This window comes from Podarcis cretensis (assembly GCF_951804945.1).
Source record: "Podarcis cretensis genome assembly, chromosome: 5".
Lineage (NCBI taxonomy): Eukaryota > Metazoa > Chordata > Lepidosauria > Squamata > Lacertidae > Podarcis > Podarcis cretensis.
In genome coordinates this window covers 43,517,433-43,532,693 of record NC_137174.1, presented here as the reverse complement: position 1 = coordinate 43,532,693, position 15,261 = coordinate 43,517,433, and the positions used below count along the sequence as shown (strand labels likewise).

General features: G+C 38.6%; 1 protein-coding gene across 20 annotated transcripts in view; it reads left to right on the top strand.

Annotated features, from left to right (window-relative positions):
• The window catches only part of MKI67 (marker of proliferation Ki-67), a 35,373-nt gene that overhangs the window by 169 nt on the left and 19,943 nt on the right, over positions 1 to 15,261 (top strand). For 19 of the 20 annotated variants that reach the window (XM_079977113.1, XM_079977108.1, XM_079977104.1 and 16 more), the window contains exons 2-8: positions 4,567 to 4,679; positions 6,296 to 6,377; positions 6,470 to 6,585; positions 8,241 to 8,310; positions 8,878 to 8,956; positions 9,796 to 11,238; positions 12,980 to 13,209. In XM_079977113.1, coding sequence (XP_079833239.1) covers positions 4,588 to 4,679; positions 6,296 to 6,377; positions 6,470 to 6,585; positions 8,241 to 8,310; positions 8,878 to 8,956; positions 9,796 to 11,238; positions 12,980 to 13,209 — 2,112 coding nt within the window. In that variant the 5' untranslated portion in view covers positions 4,567 to 4,587. Of the gene's footprint in view, positions 1 to 116; positions 138 to 4,566; positions 4,680 to 6,295; positions 6,378 to 6,469; positions 6,586 to 8,240; positions 8,311 to 8,877; positions 8,957 to 9,795; positions 11,239 to 12,979; positions 13,210 to 15,261 lie in introns of those variants that run through there. The other variant, XM_079977112.1, reaches the window with a different exon arrangement.

The following is a 15,261-nucleotide window of genomic DNA, read 5'->3' as shown; positions in this document are numbered from 1 at the left end:
GACCCAGACGCTTATTGCGGGCGCGGGGGGGAGAAAGAGAAGTTGGCAATGGGGGAAAGACCACCCGACGGCCGGCGGTGCTAAGGCTTGCTTGGGGGCCGTTCTCTTGGGGGCGAGCGGTTGCGCCAGCAAAGCCAGTGAGTTGGTCCAACGGCCTCTTTTTTAAAAAACAACACGTCCGCCTCTGTGTTGTGCGTAGGAGAGAGAGAAACGTTGGGGGAAATGAGGGTGTCATTGAGGGGAATTTGGCAGGTATTCGTTTCCCCTTAGACTGAGCCTTCACAGCCAGGGCCGGATTTAGGTTTGATGAGGCCTTAAGCTACTGACAATAATGGGGCCCTTTATATGTCCAGCTGTCCTTTGTCAACAACAAATTGCCGCTGTTTTTTTTTGTGTTGGAATATATGCTACATGGTAATTTATGGACCTAATAGGTATCTAAAGCCGTTTGCCACTGTTGCTGTATATAGGTTGTATTTTATTTGTTTTTTTTATCTTATATTCTGGAAATGTACATCCAGGTTTTTTCCCTTTAATTTTTTTTTGGGGGGGGGCCCAAGAGAGTGGGACCCTAAACCATAGCTTGTTTAGCTTATACGTCAATCCGGCACTGTTCACAGCACAGGCCTGGCTAACTTAGTGGCGAGAGCTGCGAATAGGTGGTTTCCCCTCGTATTAGACCACTGTTTTGTGAGGAACGGGGGCATCTCCACAAGACTGGTCGCGAGGTGTGTTTGAAATGCGCGCCTTTCTCGCCTTTCCGGAGCGCGCTGCATCCACAGAGTATCTCGCTTATGGAAAATCGGGTTCCAGCAAAATGCTGCAGGGTGGCTTTGTACAGAATAAATATTCGTAGCCGGACTACAACTCCCATCAGCCTCAGCCAGCATAGTCTGACATGATGGGAGTTGTAGTACAGTAGAACAGTTTGGGGAGGGGGCACTTCGTTGGCGACATCTGATTTACCTTGTTTGGTTGTATCTTTTGGGAACAATTGCATAACTGAGTTGGCAATCCCAACCTGACTTTTCAATGTCTTTCTTTGTTGCTTATTCTGCTGAAACTTTTTTGCTTCATGTAATTCTGTCGAGACCATTTTAAATTAAATGAGCTTTCTACAGAACATGGTATTTCTACTTTTAAAAAGGTGCCACCTGCCTCTTTGCTGTGGTATTGTATAAAAATATTGTAACTATGTCAGTATCCATACCACACATTAATGTATCTACAGTTACCATCCTAAAGTTTCTGGGTTGTTGTTTTTTTAAACGAAAATGTTTCTGAAGGAAATGTACTTGTTAGTAAACCAATCACATAAGGTGGAAACATGGAACAAAATAGTTGCAAAGTCAGACTATTCTTCCAGTTGTGTATGCAGATGAAGCTGTTTCACAAAAAGCAGCAGCAACTGCAATATTCAAATATGTATACATAATGCCTGTAGGCTTGTTCACATATAACCATGAACACAATAACAGGCTGTAAGTACAACTGTTTGTGTGAAAGTGTAGTTGCTGATTTGTACAGCTCCTCTACTGTGTATACAGATTGTAAACGTTATTGCTTTGTCAGTACTGTATGGGGTAGACAGTAAAATAGATGCATTTATATATCTGTATAGTACAGTACCTGGAAATCAGTTAGTGATTCACATGAGGAGGAGACATGTGGTTTCAGTGTCCTATGGATTCAAGTTAAACTGCTCATGTACATGACAGACTTTCTCTGACAAATTATTGGAATTGATTAAGAGGACTAGAACAACTTTCTATGTAGAATGATTAAGAGCATTGTTAGTGGATTATTGCATACATACTACAAATAGGCCAGTTGCTATGCAAAAAAATAATTTTAGTCTCATCAGAAATTACAATATTAAAAACTGTTGGGGGGCAATTCCAGTCTCCCAGGACATTGTAAATGATAATAAACTGGCTATCCTGTAATAAGGACACTTTATTCAGACTTGCAATGTGAAACTATATATCAAGAGTTTCTTTTTTTCACTTGTGGGCTAAAGTAAGGCAAATATTTTTATTTATTTATTAATTTAAATGAAGTTCCTAAGATGGTATACAATCAGTGTTAGAAACTCAGATATCGTTTTTTGGCAAGACAGCTCAAAGTCTTATTTTTCAAACAATGGGCTGTGATTATCAGTTAAACATCTGGATAGTTCAGATGACAACCTTGAGCTTTGAGAACTTGAAGAAGAAAAGTCCACATGTATATTGGCATATTCCAACCTCTTTTTCTTTTCTTTTTTTTTAAAAATAATTTTTATTAACTGGCCAATCACATCAAATTAAATCACATCATATAAATTCCGAATTACAAAGCCAAATTTTTAAATTTTGTTGGGGGAACCCATACTTCAAGATCCAAAGGGGAATTCAGATCATCTTCTTATTACTGTGTTAATGTCCAAATCAGTCCCAATCAGTCCAAACAAAGTTCATAATTCTATCCAGTCTTATCTTGGTGTTGCCACATCATATCTTGTTCGTATAATTTCTTTTTTTCCTTTACGATCTCTTCTGTTAGTCTCCTTAAGCCGATAGCAAGTGTAATAATCCTGTGTGGATTTCCCGTTCCTCCACTAAGTCCAGATGGTTTCCATATATCTCCTTCGTAGATAACATCACTTTTTCCATCGTTAAGTCACATAAAAAGGTAGAGGCAGGTTTTTTCCCCCCTCCCCCCTCAGTCATTACCGTATCTTGACGTTCTTCTCGTATTTTATTGTTGTCTTGTTATCAGAGATCTCTTCTGTCAGCAGTATTTACTCCCCTTTTTCCTTGATGTATGTGCAATTAATCATGTCCAAATTATTTCTTTTAAAGATCATTGCAACCAGCGGCGCAAATCGGGGACGGTGTCGAGGAGTGCCGAAAATCCCACAGGAGGGCTTTGTGCCTAGTGCCCCTACCCCCACAAATTCGGGGGTGGTATAGGGCACAGCAGGCAAGGGCCGTCCCCCCCATAATCCTGGGGGGGGTTAAGGAGGCTAATTACCCCCATCATAGCCTCCAAATTACCTCATGTGGGTCGGAGAGATGTTATTGTCAGCCATCTTCCGATGCGCCACCTAGTGGCCCCCTCCAACCTCTTTTTCTTAATGGTAACTGCTCCTGCTCAGGCTGCAGTCTGACAAGCATTTAGTTTCCAGAAATTCATTCCCGATTGTTTAGATAAAATATAACCAATGGAATTCTACAGGATGGAGTGTTAATGTATGAAAATAGTCTAGATCCAATGATCCCCAGACATGCACCTCCAGATGGTGGAGATGCCTAGTGCCTGGTTAATTTTTAGCACTGTATACAATTCATAATAAAAACAGTAGAACATCCATCATTAAACTAGCAATGACACATCTTATAACTCAGCAACAGTAGGAGCAGTTGACCTCCAAAGGCCAAGCAGAGTAAATGACATAAAGACACCAGCAAAGAGGACCAACGTATTTCTAGTGGTAGGCAATTCTGTAATCGGGGAACCATAACATGAGTCCCTTCCAGAAGCAGGATGCTGGAAACCACAGAATGGGATGGTTCTGTTGTTCTCAGGTCCCGTTTGTGGGTTTCCCACAGGCATCTGGGTAGCCACTGTGAGAACAGGATGCTAGATTAGGTTGTCAATAGGCCTAAAGGCCTGATCCAGCAGGCTCTTCTTAAGGTCTTGTTGTTTGAGTCTTGGTTTTAAATACAGCTATAAGAAGGACCTTTCTATCAGATCTCAAAGCACAGGCTGGAATATAATGGGGAAAGGTGCTCTTTTATAAGTATCCAGGCCATGCTGGCAAACAAGTAACCAGCAAAACTGTTTCAAGAGTGCTGTCACAATATTGTATCTTTTTTGCTACTGAATAGCGAGGTGGGAGCATTTTTGCACCAATTGGAACTTCTGAACTGGCTTCAAGGGCAGCTCTATGTAAACATATTGTAGTACTAAATGAAATGTTAACAAAACATTCAAGTTAATTGGTATACAAATGTCAGGATGTCTATTATTAACAACTGATTCTGTGAACTATCATTGTTATTTATGTAATTTTCACTGTCTCTATTTTCCCTGCATTCTCTCTGGCCTTTCTGGTTACATTATACCCATCCACCCCAACAGCACCCATGTGTGCAATATTTTGACAGTTGAGGATCTCACTCTGTGCATCTGATGAAGTGCACTGTATTCCATGAAAGCTAATGCCATAATTCATTAATTTTAAAGATGTCTTGTTCAAATTACTTGTACACCTATGACTTCGATCATGTTACTGAGAAATTAGTTGAAAATTTTTTAGGAGCTAGTGTTAATGAGCAGCAAAACAGTATACGTGTACAAATAGTACACTTGTATGTGTCTCCTGTATTATGTAATTTGCATTATATGTTGTAGCTATAGATCTGATAAAGGGCTTTTACATACAGTTTCATGATAATCTGGGTTTAAGGAAAGTGTAAGAAAATTGTAATTCTCTTGGTTTATTGTCTGACTAGAAAGGTGCTCATCATATATTGTAATTAGGTAAAGTTTTATTGAGTTCTCAATATTCAATCCTTACAGGTAGGAATTACAGATGAAAAAATGCCACTTTTTGGGAAAATTGTTGTCATTAAAAAGAATGGGAGTGATGGAACTCATTTTCCGCTGACTAGAAACTCTTGTTTGTTTGGAAGGTAAGACTTATTTATTGGAAGGTATTTTGAAATACAGCTTTTGAATGTTTAATTGTCTGAACTGTTCTTTTCACAAAGTGAAACAGTAAAATCTTCGCTACAGGAAACTCCCATTTACACGGAGGTTACGTTCCAAGGCACCACATATTTAAGTGAAATGTATATTGGGGCACCATTGAAAAAGCCTGTAAACACCCATTAAACCTCTAGAAACGCCTGAAAAAAAACCAAAAATCTACCCAATTCCACAGTCATTCTCCCAATCTACTTTCTTAAACTCTCAACTCTCCATAGGCATAAAAGGCTCCTGGTACTGCACTTGCAAAGGCTAGACACCATTTTTGCTGTTTTCGCTCTTTTAGGGCCGTATTTGCCCCTTTTTGTGCCCCTTCTGGGGATGTGTGTGTGCCTGCTTGCACTTTAAAATGGCAAAACTTAAGATGTCAATTAAATTGTCAACATGCCTAAGCCCTGCATCAATGTGCACATTTTAGGTTTGCACACTGATGTAAATTGGACCTTTTTGAGAGCTAGTAGATAGGAAATTGTCTTTACTTTTGGGTTTAAATTTAATTTTTTTTCACAGTTTTGAAACTTAAGTGAAGCTATAATATTTTTGTGGGCAAAAGTTGTTAATAGCATGCTTTCAGTGGATCAAATGAGAGGAGCAACATTCACTTGCTTTTGGAGATATAAGCATCTATGATGTTCTCGAATTAATGTTTTGCTTGTCTGCTTCAAGTTCACTGTACATAAAAGTCAATAGAGAGAGGTCTTTTTCAACTCTAGAGAAATTTTTGAAGTGTACAACCTGCTCTGAAACGTTGAACTTTATTAACTCCAATAGTTATTCAGCCTTTCTATTTTACATAAGCAAGCAATATCGGCAACATTATGTTTATCATTTCATATCTTTGGAGGGTGGGTGCAGGTGTTGCTCTGGTTTAGAGTATCTTTTCTCCAAGTATCTACGTGAATAGATATCAGTGGCCTGTGCATATTTAATGAAGGCAGGGGAAAGTTTATGGCAGAGGTAGCCAACCCATAGCCTGTGAGCCATATATAGTTCCCCAGAAAGTTTTTTGTGCCCCGCCCTTGTAACCTTCCAATTTGTCCATTTAAAAAATACTATTTCTTCATCGACCAGTTCTACAGGTCCCATGTTCTGATCCATAAAATGTATTCTTTCTTATGTATATATTTATATTTTACAGAATTTAATAAATAATAACAGCTTATCAAAAAAGGATTTTAAATAGTGTTGATAGAATATAAAAGATTTTTGAAGGCAGCTTGCGAACTGCAATTCTAGCCATGGACACATTTACACTTTGGGCATGCTTGCTTTGGCATGTAGATATCATGGTTCACTCTGGACCAGTGTGGCTCTAGACCCTGAATTGATTAGCCATCTCTGGTTTATGGCGTGCCAACAGTAAACATTAGTGGTTTTTTCAGTTAAAACAAGTTCAGTTTTCATAATACTACATAGTTTGTCTTTATAATTTTTCTAATATTTGAATAGTAGCATTATGGCATTTTTTATATTAAAAAAACCCTTTATCTCTGCGTAATATACAAATGTTAATCTGAAAACTGCATGATTATATTTAAAGGAAAAGAGAGTGTGACATCAGAATTCAGCTGCCTCAGGTTTCCAAAGAACATTGTAAAATCGAAGTCAATGAAAATAAGGAGGTATGCATTCTTATTTTTTTGTATTGATTTGTTGAGTGTCTCTTGGACCTTTCTTAATTGACTGAGCTGAATATTTTTAAATCTATTTTTAGGCAACTTTGTTTAACTTAAGTCCTGCAAACCCAACAGAACTCAATGGAAATATTTTTCAGCAGCCTACGTACTTAAAGCATGGAGATGTATTCACTATTATTGATCGTTCTTTCAGGTAGGTAACAATGCTATACACAGCTATGGATCTACTTAAATAAAATTACTCTTGTCACGTTGCCTAGGTTGGGTCAAGTCATTGGAATTTTTAATGAGTTTATTTTATGTTCAGGCAACTCCTTTGTGCAGGGGTTGCATTTTGAGTCATATTGTGTGTAAGCCCATTCCATCCCCTTCTGGGTCAGAAAATGGCATGCATGGAAGGCCACACATCAATTGGACGCATGCAAAATAGTCACCACCTGTATTTCACAACTTTTATATACTGCTTGATTGTAGTAAAGCCTCTAAGCGGTTATAAAAAAGAGTATGTTAAAATTATCAGTACAAGACAGTTAAAAACAGGTATTTAAAAGCATTAAAAAGATAATTAAAATCATCAGTAAACAAAGGGAGATTAAAATGCATTGCATCATTCAACTTGTCTGCGTAGGCTAGCCTAAACATGTTTTAAGCAGGCATTGAAAATACTACAGTCAAGACTCCTATCTGATATTAGTAGGTAGAGAGTTACAAAGTGTAGGTGCTGCAACACCAAAAAATTGTGGTTTTGTAACTGCGGAATGAGTATTACGTACGTTGTGCTGTGTCAGTTCTGCCGATAGAAGTGGCTGATGGGGAGTATATGGGGTAAAGTGGTCCAAAACTGTTATGGGTTTGTATACTAATAGTGACACCATGAACTTAGCCTGGTAACAAACTGGCAGCCAGTGTAGATATCTGAGCAGAGGTGTTATATGTTGATAGGATCCCAATCATTTCAGCAACTGTATTGCAGCATTCTGCATTAACTGCGGTTTCTGGGTCAGTAAAAGTGAAACTTACTTACAGTGCATTGCAGTAATCCAGCTTTGAAATCATTAATGCATGAACTACTGAGGTTACCTGGGCTTCCATTGACAAAGCTGGATCCAAAAGCACCCCCAAATTGCATACCAGCTAATTCAGGTGAAGTGTAACCCCATCCATGGCACATAATTGATCAGTTTATTGCACATGGGATCCAGACACCTATAGTGCCTCCACCTTGGCAGGATTCAACCTCAGCTTATTTTCCCTCATCTGTCCCACCACTGTGTCCGGGCACAGGTCCAGGCTCCATGTGGCTTCTGGTGGCTTTGTATAGATTTTAAATAGCACTGGGGGATACAATTGTACCCAGGGGTACTCCATAACAGAACTGTCAGAGATTCATAAAGCACTCTTCCGGTGCTGTTCTCAGGACTGCAGGAATGGAAGCCCAGTAACACAGTGATACCAGTGTCCATTCCACTGAGTCAGTTCAGGAGGATAAATGGTAAAATGGTATTGAAAACTGCGGGAAATGGTATTGAAAGCTGCACAAGAGTCAAGAAGCAAGAGCAACGTCACAGTCCCCTTGTCCTGCTCTTTGTAAAGGTCAGGTCTCAGCCAAAACTGACTGTCTCATAGCCAAGCCTGATCCCAGAACTCATCTCCTTTATTCACCTCCCTGACTGCTTCTCAATTTGTTGCTACTTACACTTCTTGTTTGGCTCTATGACTGTTAAGGCTGGTTCTCTCTTTGCATTATCCAGCCCAAAGAGTTTTCAACAACTGGTTTGCAGCCAGGGTATTTAGCTCATCAGTGGGATAAACAAATCAATATTAAGCCTACCTAATACCTTTAAACAGGTTTGAATATCCACCTTCATTACTTCCACGGAAGAGGAGTTCCAGGTTTCAAGAGAATGAAACATTACAGGTAACTTCATGAATACAATGAAATGCACCTTTGCATTTTGCTGGACTGAATGAAATATGTAGCTATAGGTTTCCATATTCCCGATCTCCTTAAGTGGGTTTCTTACCTGCAGATGTAGGGTCTCCCTTTTTTATGTGTGGATGGCAACTGTATTCACAGAAACGTTTTAATGCCAGCACTCTTCTCTCCAAAGTAATATATTACTGAGAATGTATACTTTTAATAGATGTTTTGGAAGCATTCTTTTAACAGCACATTTTCATATCATATTTTTTTAATGATTATGCAAGAACAACTGTATTCAAAGATGATAGATTATTTTCAAGATAGCTGTTACTCCTAGTTTAGGGGGGGAAGATAAATAAACAGCTGAAGCTTTTTCTTAATAAATGGAACTAGGATAGAGGTGGTGGGTTCTAGTGAAATCTACTCAGTTAAATTATTCGATACCATGTAAATATTTACTTCAAAAATAAACCAATTAATACTTTCCATAGGCACAATTTTGTGAACTTCTAAAACAAATAAAACATTCATTGATCTGATACATTGTGTACAAATTTACAGGTTCTTCATATTCTGCAGGAAGAACAGGAGGAGTTGTTGCACTGTCGGAATTCAGAATCTAAAAGTCCTCAGATTTCTGGTTGGTAGTTATTTTAGCTTATTTACCACTGTTAGGCCTTGAATGGCAAGAAAATGTAAAGCTACATAAACAGATACATAGTAGTTGAAATCAAAGCATTTACTGGGATTCTGCTGTAGGAGGGAACAGATGAAGCAAGATTTGGTGAATTAGTTTCTCCTGTAGGGATGAATGTGATCCTTGATAGGGGTTGTCTCCACCCATCTCTCCAGTAGCAGGAAGCAAAATATTTTAGAGAATACACCTTGTAGGCTGAAAAAACCCCTTCCAGTTCTATTTCCTGCCAGTTCCACTGCAGGTTGTATTGCCAGCTGCTCCAGGCATGGCAAAAGAGAAGAAGCGGGAACTGATATTCAGACAACCACTTTTTTTGTTTGCTCTGGATTATGATTAGAGTTCACAAGTAGATAAATCTTAAATTTATATTACAGATTATGCTGATGTTTGTCAATGTACTTTTTTACACACACACACACACAGAGAGAGAGAGAGAGAGTCTATTGCATACACGGATAAGTTTTAAGAGTCCATTCACTATGGGCATGCTATTCTCAGTATCGGTTGCAAAGTAGCTTCATATGAGTGCATTTGTGAATGTCTGAGCTGTATGTTCAGGACTTTTATGTTAAATTTAATTTTCTATGTAGAAGCAGGTGTTGTTGATTTTACTTAATTCCTCAAAAATATATTTGCCCTATGATCAGAACCTTAACTGACTGTAGAATTTGGTAACACTGTTTCATCTAAAATAGAAATACTTTTATTTCTATTCAAAAAATAGAAATACTTTTAAAGAACACATTGTTTAAAAATGTATTCTTTTAAAAATCTCTTCTTAGAAAAGAAACTTGACTGGGAAAATCGGAATACTAATGAAAGTGACAAGACAAAAATTCAAGAATTTATTACTGGACAGTATGGCACACCCCAGTCTACATACAAAACCTTCAGTTCAGAAAGGAAAAACGAAATGTCTCCTTTTAGCGAACTTTATGAATTAGTGAAGCACGAACCTGATACAAAAATAGCAGAGAAAGATGTTAGCAATGAAACATTTCTGCAGTCAAAAGAAGAACACTTAGCCAAAAAAGATGGTAATGATACCTTGGAAGAAGCTGCATCTCAGATACCACACAGGATATCTGAAACTGGTCAAACTAAGAAGACTGAAGGTGTAATTTGGAATGAATTTGAACATTCTCGTTATATTAAAAGTCAAGAAATAAACAGTGTGATATCAAATCTAAGATCTGTTGAAAGGAACAGATCCAAAAGATCATCTTTGGGTCTTCAAGGTTATGCTGCAGAACGGAAGCAAGAAAGTGAAGGCACCAATCAGTTAAATTTCCAGAAAGCAGAAGAGAATGAACTAGATGGAACTGAAGGGATTAAAAATGCAAGTAATGATACAAATCTAACAGCAAGTAGACAAAGTGCAAAGTATTTCCATGAATCATGTTCCATAGTATCATTGGAACCTGCAGATAGAGCAGGGCACCCTGAAAAGTCAGAAGAAGAGCCAACAAAGACAGCTGATGTGGAAATCAAAGCTAACTTAACAGATACTTGCAGATCGGTTGAAAGCATTTTGTCCATACCAAAGTCTAATAAAGAGAGTTTTCAAACTTATTCTAGTCCACGTTCTAGAAAATCTAGACGTTCTTCAAAATCTAGAATGCAACAGGTAGATTCATTGATTGAACTGAAGAATTCCACAGAAACCTCTTCTGAAATTGAAGAGTGCTCAATGAATGTTAGTGCAACGGAGCCTGATTTTGTTGCCTCGACAGAAAAGTTTTTTAAAATAAAAGGCAAGAATGAAGTTCTGGCCATAGAACCGATGCAAACTCTGAAAGCAACAAATGAGATTTCTATGAACAACACACAAAAAGATAGAAACTCTGGAATGATTGCCTATTCATTTCGATGTCGTAACAGTAAAAGCCCCCGAAGGAGCATTAAGCAAAATGAAGACTTTTTAAATGGGCATTTTTCTACAGAGCAGATGCATATCAATTCAGAGGAGTCATTAGAAGTTCCTGTAGATACTTCTGGAACAGGTTTCATGTGCACACCTTACCAGCCACCTGAAAAAGAGGGAAACTGGCTCCAGGAGGAGGAGGATGATAAAATAAAAGAACAAACGATGAAGGCCCACAACCAGAGTTTTGATAATAAACACTATATACCAGGTCATGAAAATAATGTACCAGTGCCAGCAGAGGGTGAGACTGCTTCAGAACTGAATGCGGCAAACGCATTTACTATAAAAAGAAAGTCAGGTAAGTACTTGCAGTACAAGCCTAAGACTATCATTTTGAGATTGTTTCAGAAATTTGTCTTGACTTTTTCTTGAACTTGTAATTTTGCTCTCTTTATGTAATTTTATTCGAACTCTGTTGGTTATTCAATTTATAAAACTTGTATGAATACCAAAGGAATTTGGTTACTACGATTAAGAGAAGTACAGTGCACTAAAAATAACCCCAACAGATTTTTCTCAATTTATATAACTTTTATTTTGCTTTAAACAGGTACATATAAACAGGTACATATAAATATAGACAACCAACATGACAAAGGAAAATTCCTTAATAGTAATGAAGGGGAAAAAAATACGAAAACTCAATTTTTATCTCTTACTAGTTCTGTTTTTAAAATCTTACTTTAACAGAAAGTATCCTTACTATTTTGATACTGAAGTGTCATCATACACTCATTTTCTGACTCTATCAGTCTTGTATTTAGGTCCAAGAGACCTCTTTAAGGGCATACTTAAGGGCCCCACAAATAACCCAGAGATGTATTTTAAATAAAAGGACACATTCTACTCGTGTAAAAACATGCTGGTTCCCGGACTATCCACGGGCTGGATTGAGAAGGCAATTGGGCCGGATCTGTCCCCTGGGTCTTAGTTTGCCTACCCATGCCCTAGACTAAAAGACCTGCAATATTTTGTGACAGGTTTTTGTATGCACAGAAAAAAATCTCCAGTGCTCTTGAATTGGTGCAAATACATAAAAGATGAAATTTTAGTTATCACTCCAGAAAACAATGAATTAACAATAAATAATATTCAAATTATACTGACACTCAGTATGTAGTAACCAATTCACAGAAAAAGAAAATCTTTTTCATCACTTAACTGTATCTTCTTGGTCATTATATCAGTTTCTGTGATGTTCCTTATTTTAGCCAACTACAAGTTTGAATAGGATACCTCATTCTCCATTTGGTTCCAATAATAATATTTGTTTATTATTATTGTTTATTAGCAAGTTCCATGTTAGTTTAAAGTATTTCACACTTTAAAAGTATTTCATATAACCTAAAGCATCGTAATTGCAGGTAAATGTACAAAATACCTCAATATCAAGGCAATTTGAAAACTTACCTTTTTACATGTTTTTGGACAAATCCAATAGATTTCATTAATTAGTCTATCTCTGCTATCAAGTAATCCTGCTTATTTAACATAGTAAACAAAAATCAACAACAGCCTACCTTTACATTCTGAAACCACCAAACCTCTTGCCGATCATGAGGTCAGCAGTTTGAATCAGTGCTATGGGGTGAGCTCCCATTGCTCTATCTCAGCTCCTGCCAACCTAGCAGTTCAAAAGCATACAAGCACGAGTAGTTAAATAGGTACCACTGCAGTGGGAAGGTAAATGGCATTTCCATGCTCTCTGGCTTCCGTCATGGTGTACCATTGCACCAGAAGTGTTTAGTCATGCTGGCCACATGACCTGGAAAAGTTGTCTGCAGACAAATGCTGGCCCCCTCGGCATGAAAGCGGAGGTGAGCGCCGTACCCCATAGTTGAAGTCAACTGGACTTAACTGTCCAGGGGTCCTTTACTTTTACCTTTTACTCCCTTTGTGATTGGAGCTAAATATTTATGTTGGAATTCAGAATAACTTTCTTCTGTCTTTCTTTTAGATAAATTACCTAAAATGAATCAACCTTCTGATTAGCTTTGTAAGTTGGTATATTGAATTTGGTATGTTTTGCTCTTTTGTAGAAGTTAAGAAATCACCTAAAAAGCGGAAGGACGAAGAACCTGACATATTAATTCAGCCTCTTGGAAAGAGAAAGAGGGTGTCCTTTGGTGGGCACTTGAGTCCTGAACTGTTTGATAAACGCTTACCTCCAAACTCACCACTTAAAAGAGGTGCAACTCCAGCACGACTGAGCTTGCCATTTGGAAACTCGCCTCGAGCGGTTTTGAAATTTAGACAATCTCGAATCAAGGTAAATAATTTTCTGTACTGAAATGCCTCAAAAGCACCCAGATCAAGTCTTCTGCTTCTCATTCTTTGTGTGTGTGTGTGTGTGTGTGCGTGTGTGTGTGTTTCTAACAATCCTGTACATGCATACTTAGATATAAGTCCCATTGGGTGAAATCCAACATTGTGTAAGAAAAGTCCTTCCCCTGTTGCCCTGTATGCCCCCCCGCACCAAATCTCCAGAGGGTCCAAACACTTTGAAGCAGGATTGGTGGACACATGAGAGCTCGGGTGCAGGGAAGAAGGCCCCCTTGAGAGTAAATTTGTTCTAATGCCACAATATAATTGGATATTATCCATTCCTTCCAATGGGGCTTACAAGTAAGTAGGTATAGGATCCCTGCCTAAAATTTCTTAATTCAGAAGTTGTCAGGGTAAATGAAGTGTCCTTGAGACAGGTTTATGATCTTGAATGCAGGGAAATATTATTTCCAGTGTGGGTTGAGCAAGTTCCAGTTGCTTGACCATTTGCTTCAGAGGTCTTGCTCCCTGACAAATGCTAGCAAGGGAAGACTTGTTTCCACCATGGGATGAGTGAGGTCTAGCCCCACTTCCTTGTTTTCACCTGCTGTACAATAACTCTCTTGAGAACTGGCATTTTTATTAAAAGTTGGATTATGAGTAAAAATAAATAAAATTGCAGCAAGGGACAACATGACTCCATCGTGGGTTGGAGCAAGTAGTTTGATGTTACTGTTCTGTATTGTGGTTTTTCTATTTAGTAGTTGTAGTGATTGTATTTCGTTTTATCATGTTGTGTGCTGTCCTGTGCTTTGTTTGAGGAAGGCCTCTCAAAGATAGGTGTTTTATCTTATTTAAAAGAAATGAGCAGAAAAGATGTCTACTTGAATGAATGCAGTCCATTCTCACTGAATAAAAGTTCTTAATTTTGGCTTCACAGTGCCCTTTAAAAAAGGAGGAGGAAAGCTCTCAGTTAAGGAGAAGGGCTAGGACAGGTTTGAGGAACCTCTGGCTTGCAGGCCAATCTTGGCTTGACAGGCTTCCCCATTGGCCCACAAGTGAGGGAGGCAGTTGGCCAAACCAGCTTGAGTCGCTTCCGAATCAGCTGGTTGTTGGGAGCCTTTGAAGCAGTGCACAAAGCAGGAACCCAGTGGCTGATGCAAAGCGAAGATGTTCCTACTTGGTTCAGGTGTCATGTCCCTCCTTTCATGATGTGGGAAAACACGTTGCTTTTAACAGTGCCTTGCTGCCTGCTAGTGCTTTGAAGTCTTAAATTTGGGGTTTCAGAGCACCCAAATCCCTTGACATCATTTGTGATTTCAGCAGGAGGATGGCCCCACACACTTGTAAAATTTGGCCTGCTAGACTGGCCTGTGGATCCAAAAAGGTTCCTTTTCTCTGGGCTAGGACATGGTGTGTGTCTGTGTGGTTTCTTCCTAGGCCTCTTCATGTGTCTGACCTTCCAGATTTTGGTGGATTATAGGTCTCATCATCATTAACCATTGGCTCTACTCACTGGAGCTGATAAGAGTTAGGCCAGAAGTCGCCAAACTTTGAACCAGTGAGCACATCTTAAATTTGGAGAAAGTGCTGTTCTTACTAATCACAAAATGGCTGCCGCGGGTTGGCTTTTTATTATAAAATAAAAAGTCTGCTAAGTCTAAAAGTATGGAAAAAGACATAATTATAGAATGCTGCAGACATGCCACCCCATTAGTGAAGAAAAGAGCACATGCACCAACCACTACTGCATTCTCTCCCAGGAAGAAGCTCTTTATACTTTAATCCTGGCATCCAGTGACATGTGGACATGTTTATAGGTGTAGCTGGCTAAGTGCAAACAAACTGAGCAAGAAGAGCAAGCTATTTCTTACATATTGTGGATTTTTGATGAGATAGTTACTGAGGTATTTCATGGGTGCCAAAGGGGGGGGGGGTTGGGTTGGTAAACCACTGCTACCTGCAGGACACCAAAAGGTTTCTCATCCCTATTTACCCAAGAAAGAAAGGTTAATTGAAAAGGAGCACGTAACAGTTTGTGTGTCAAACTATGTAG